The sequence below is a fragment of the Mytilinidion resinicola genome (genome assembly GCF_010093595.1).
Source record: "Mytilinidion resinicola strain CBS 304.34 unplaced genomic scaffold BDZ99scaffold_11, whole genome shotgun sequence".
NCBI classification, from domain to species: Eukaryota; Fungi; Ascomycota; class Dothideomycetes; order Mytilinidiales; family Mytilinidiaceae; genus Mytilinidion; species Mytilinidion resinicola.
The window spans coordinates 1615322-1618238 of NW_022985447.1; the positions used below are offsets into that span (position 1 = coordinate 1615322).

A 2917-nucleotide genomic window follows, 5' to 3' on the forward strand; every position below is an offset into this window, starting at 1 on the left:
TTAGGTATTAAAAAGAACGGCTGGAAGGGCCCTAAGTTATATCCGCCTATTTTATTAGCCGTTATTAAGGTCACCCGTTTTATAGTGGTTTAGCAAGTGTTAGAGTTATTAGAGCTATTTTAAGATAGCGAGTTTAATAGTAATAGTGCGTACGAGAGCGATAATAGCAGCACGCTGTCCCGGCAGCGGCGGAAAGAATGTTTGCAGTTTGTTTAAAAGATAATAGATAAGTTTATAGTCTAAGGAAGCTACAGGCTAATATAGTAGATGTTAGATTTGCGGATATACGGGTTAAAAATCTATTACAACAGTATATTAAGAGGCTATATTAAATAGATAGGCTATAATAAGTTGTTGTATAAGGGGTTATATTTTAATATAGCCTAGTTCCGTAGTATAGTATACAGGTTAGTTATAAAGAGCCGACAGTTATTATTAGAAGAGCTGTTGTTTTTTAATAGCGGGATTTTAGCATATATATATACTAAAATCCTGCTACCTAGTAAACGGAATAAGATAACTAATTAAGTGCCCGTAATTCTATAAAGTGAATTGCGGGACAATCTAATAGATAAGCGACCGGGATGGAATTTTTTAAAGGACTATTAAACGCGGTTACCTATTAATAGAAAAACGTGGTTGTTTAATTATATTAAACGCGATCCTGTAACCTAAGAAAGGTTTTTAAAGGCAGAATACCGCTCGGGTATTAATCGACAAGAAGTTAAGCAGTATATATTACGCGTAATCGAATTCTAAGAGAAGTTAATTATATTAATATATATATTAGGGGGGCAGCTAGTATAAAAACCTAAGGTTTTAAGCGTTCGGCACAGTAATATAGTAAAGGGCGGGCATTATAATATATTTATCGAGGACAGTATAGTAGTATTTATAACGCGATACTATAAAAGTTATATAGTTAGTGGCGATATTAAGATTATCTATCGATATATACTGTATAAGGTGGGGGAGTTATTAGTATAGTATTTATAGTTAGTATTGCCGTTCTAGCAGCAATTAGAGGCGATAGTATAGGAGAAAAAGGCAATATTATCGCATTTATAGCCGGCCGACCTAAGCGGGCGTAAGTAGATATTAGAACGGTTGCAACAGGCGTTAAAGCGTAAAAGCAGGGTTAGGTTAGGGCAGGAGCTAACTATCTAGTTATACCGTGAAATTGCTATTAGTATTAGCAGAAGGTTTATATACAGTTTAACGGTGTTTAGGGTAGAGGATAATAATAATAATAAGGAGTAGAATAAGGAGAATATAGCAGCAGTAATTGCAGATAAGCAGGCCGGGTATATATTATATATTGCCGGGTTAGTGTATACGCAAGCAATTATAGAGCAGGTAGAAGCGGTAGCTAATAAAAGGCAGCAGTTCCGGGTATTAAGTATAGATTAGTATTAGTTTTTAGGATATTAGTTAGCTGTTAATAACAAGTTTATATTAAAGAAGCGGAAGCGGGCTCTATTTAAAAGCAAAGTAGATAAAGGTTAAAAAGATTAATAGGCGCGGTTAAGGAAGATAGATATAGCGGCACAGTTAAAGCGGATAATAGGTATAGAGGCGGTGTTCTAAGGCGTGCAGGAGAACGCAATCGCGATAATTATAGCAGGCGAGAGCCTAGTAGTAGCAGTAATACTAACTAGTACAGGAAAAAGCTTATTATTTATATTGCCAGCGTAGGTAGAGCAGGGTGGAATAATAGTAGTTGTAGTGCCGTTAATTATATTATAAGGGGATATAAAGCGGTAATATAAAAAGCTAGGTATTTTATATAAGGAATAGAAAGGATAGCACCTTCTAGATATAGCAGCCGTTATATTAGTAACGCCGGAATCCGCCGTTAGTAAGGGATTTATAATATTTTTAAATCGATTAAGGGTAATATAGTAGCTAGATTAGATTATTATTAATAAGTATTATATTGTTTTAAACTGTTAATATATATTCCGGAAGCAGATATAGTAGTTAGGTAAGCTGGTGGCGGCCGAGACGTAGATAGTATTATTAACCGCAATATTGCCGCTAATAGAGGAAGGGGAATTATATTAAAAAATATATTTCTAGAAGGAGCAGGTAAAAATGTTTAGGGCGAGGACAGTATAAGTAAATATAGCGTATTATATAGTTTAAGTAGATAGAGAAGGAAGATAGGAAATAGAGAAAGCGGTTTTAGAGATAATTTAAAGGAAAATTTAGAGGATTTAAACCGGGAAGGTAGTAGTATATAGTAGTATAGTTGGAAAAATAAAAAGAATAGCGCAGGCGTTGGATTGCAGCGTGTATTACTATAATACAGTAGGTAAAGCAAGTATATTAAGCGAGTTTATAGACGGTAAGCAACGGGTAATTATAGTAATAAGCGCGTTAGGTATAGAGGTAGATATACCGGATATTCGGTGCATTATATATATAGATTAGCCGCGAATATTATTAGATTACGTATAGGAAAGTAGCAGGGCGGGGCGGGATAGATTATAAAGTAAGGCAATTATAGTTAAAAAAGGGGGTAAAAGAAAAGGTAAAGAAAATAGGTAGATAGAAGAAAAGCGGCGGTTAGTAGGGTTATATATAGAAGGGGAAGGTAAAATAGAAAAATATAAGAGAATTATATTAAACAGGTATTTAGACGGGCGAGGGGATAGAAATAGGTATAAGGAAGGCGAAGAGTTATATAATATTTGCGGCGGAGTAGAAGAAAAGGTGGAAAAGGTGGAAAAGGAAATAGAAGAGGCTAAGGAAAAGGTTAAAAAAGAGGTAGGCGGGTAAGCAGTGCAGGAGGAGAATAATAAGGTTATATAAAAGGAGATATAGCGCGAGTTCTAGTAATAGAAGCAGGAGAAATAGGGCCTGCAGCAGGATTTAATTTAGGGTAAATAATAAAAGTTTATAAAGGTGGAATAGT

The 2917-nt window shown here is 35.0% G+C and overlaps 2 protein-coding genes across 2 annotated transcripts; one reads left to right on the top strand and one right to left on the bottom strand.

The window, feature by feature from the left end:
• Window positions 1-1583: 1583 nt before the first annotated feature.
• On the bottom strand, window positions 1584-1754 carry BDZ99DRAFT_389384 (uncharacterized protein; the record flags this gene model as incomplete). Its single annotated transcript, XM_033715633.1, has 1 exon — window positions 1584-1754. A coding segment is annotated over one exon (171 nt), but the record flags the coding sequence as incomplete, so codon positions are not given.
• A 466-nt stretch (window positions 1755-2220) lies between these two features.
• BDZ99DRAFT_389642 (uncharacterized protein) lies at window positions 2221-2433 on the top strand (the record flags this gene model as incomplete). The annotated part of the gene is made up of 1 exon (XM_033715649.1): window positions 2221-2433. A coding segment is annotated over one exon (213 nt), but the record flags the coding sequence as incomplete, so codon positions are not given.
• Window positions 2434-2917: the final 484 nt, after the last annotated feature.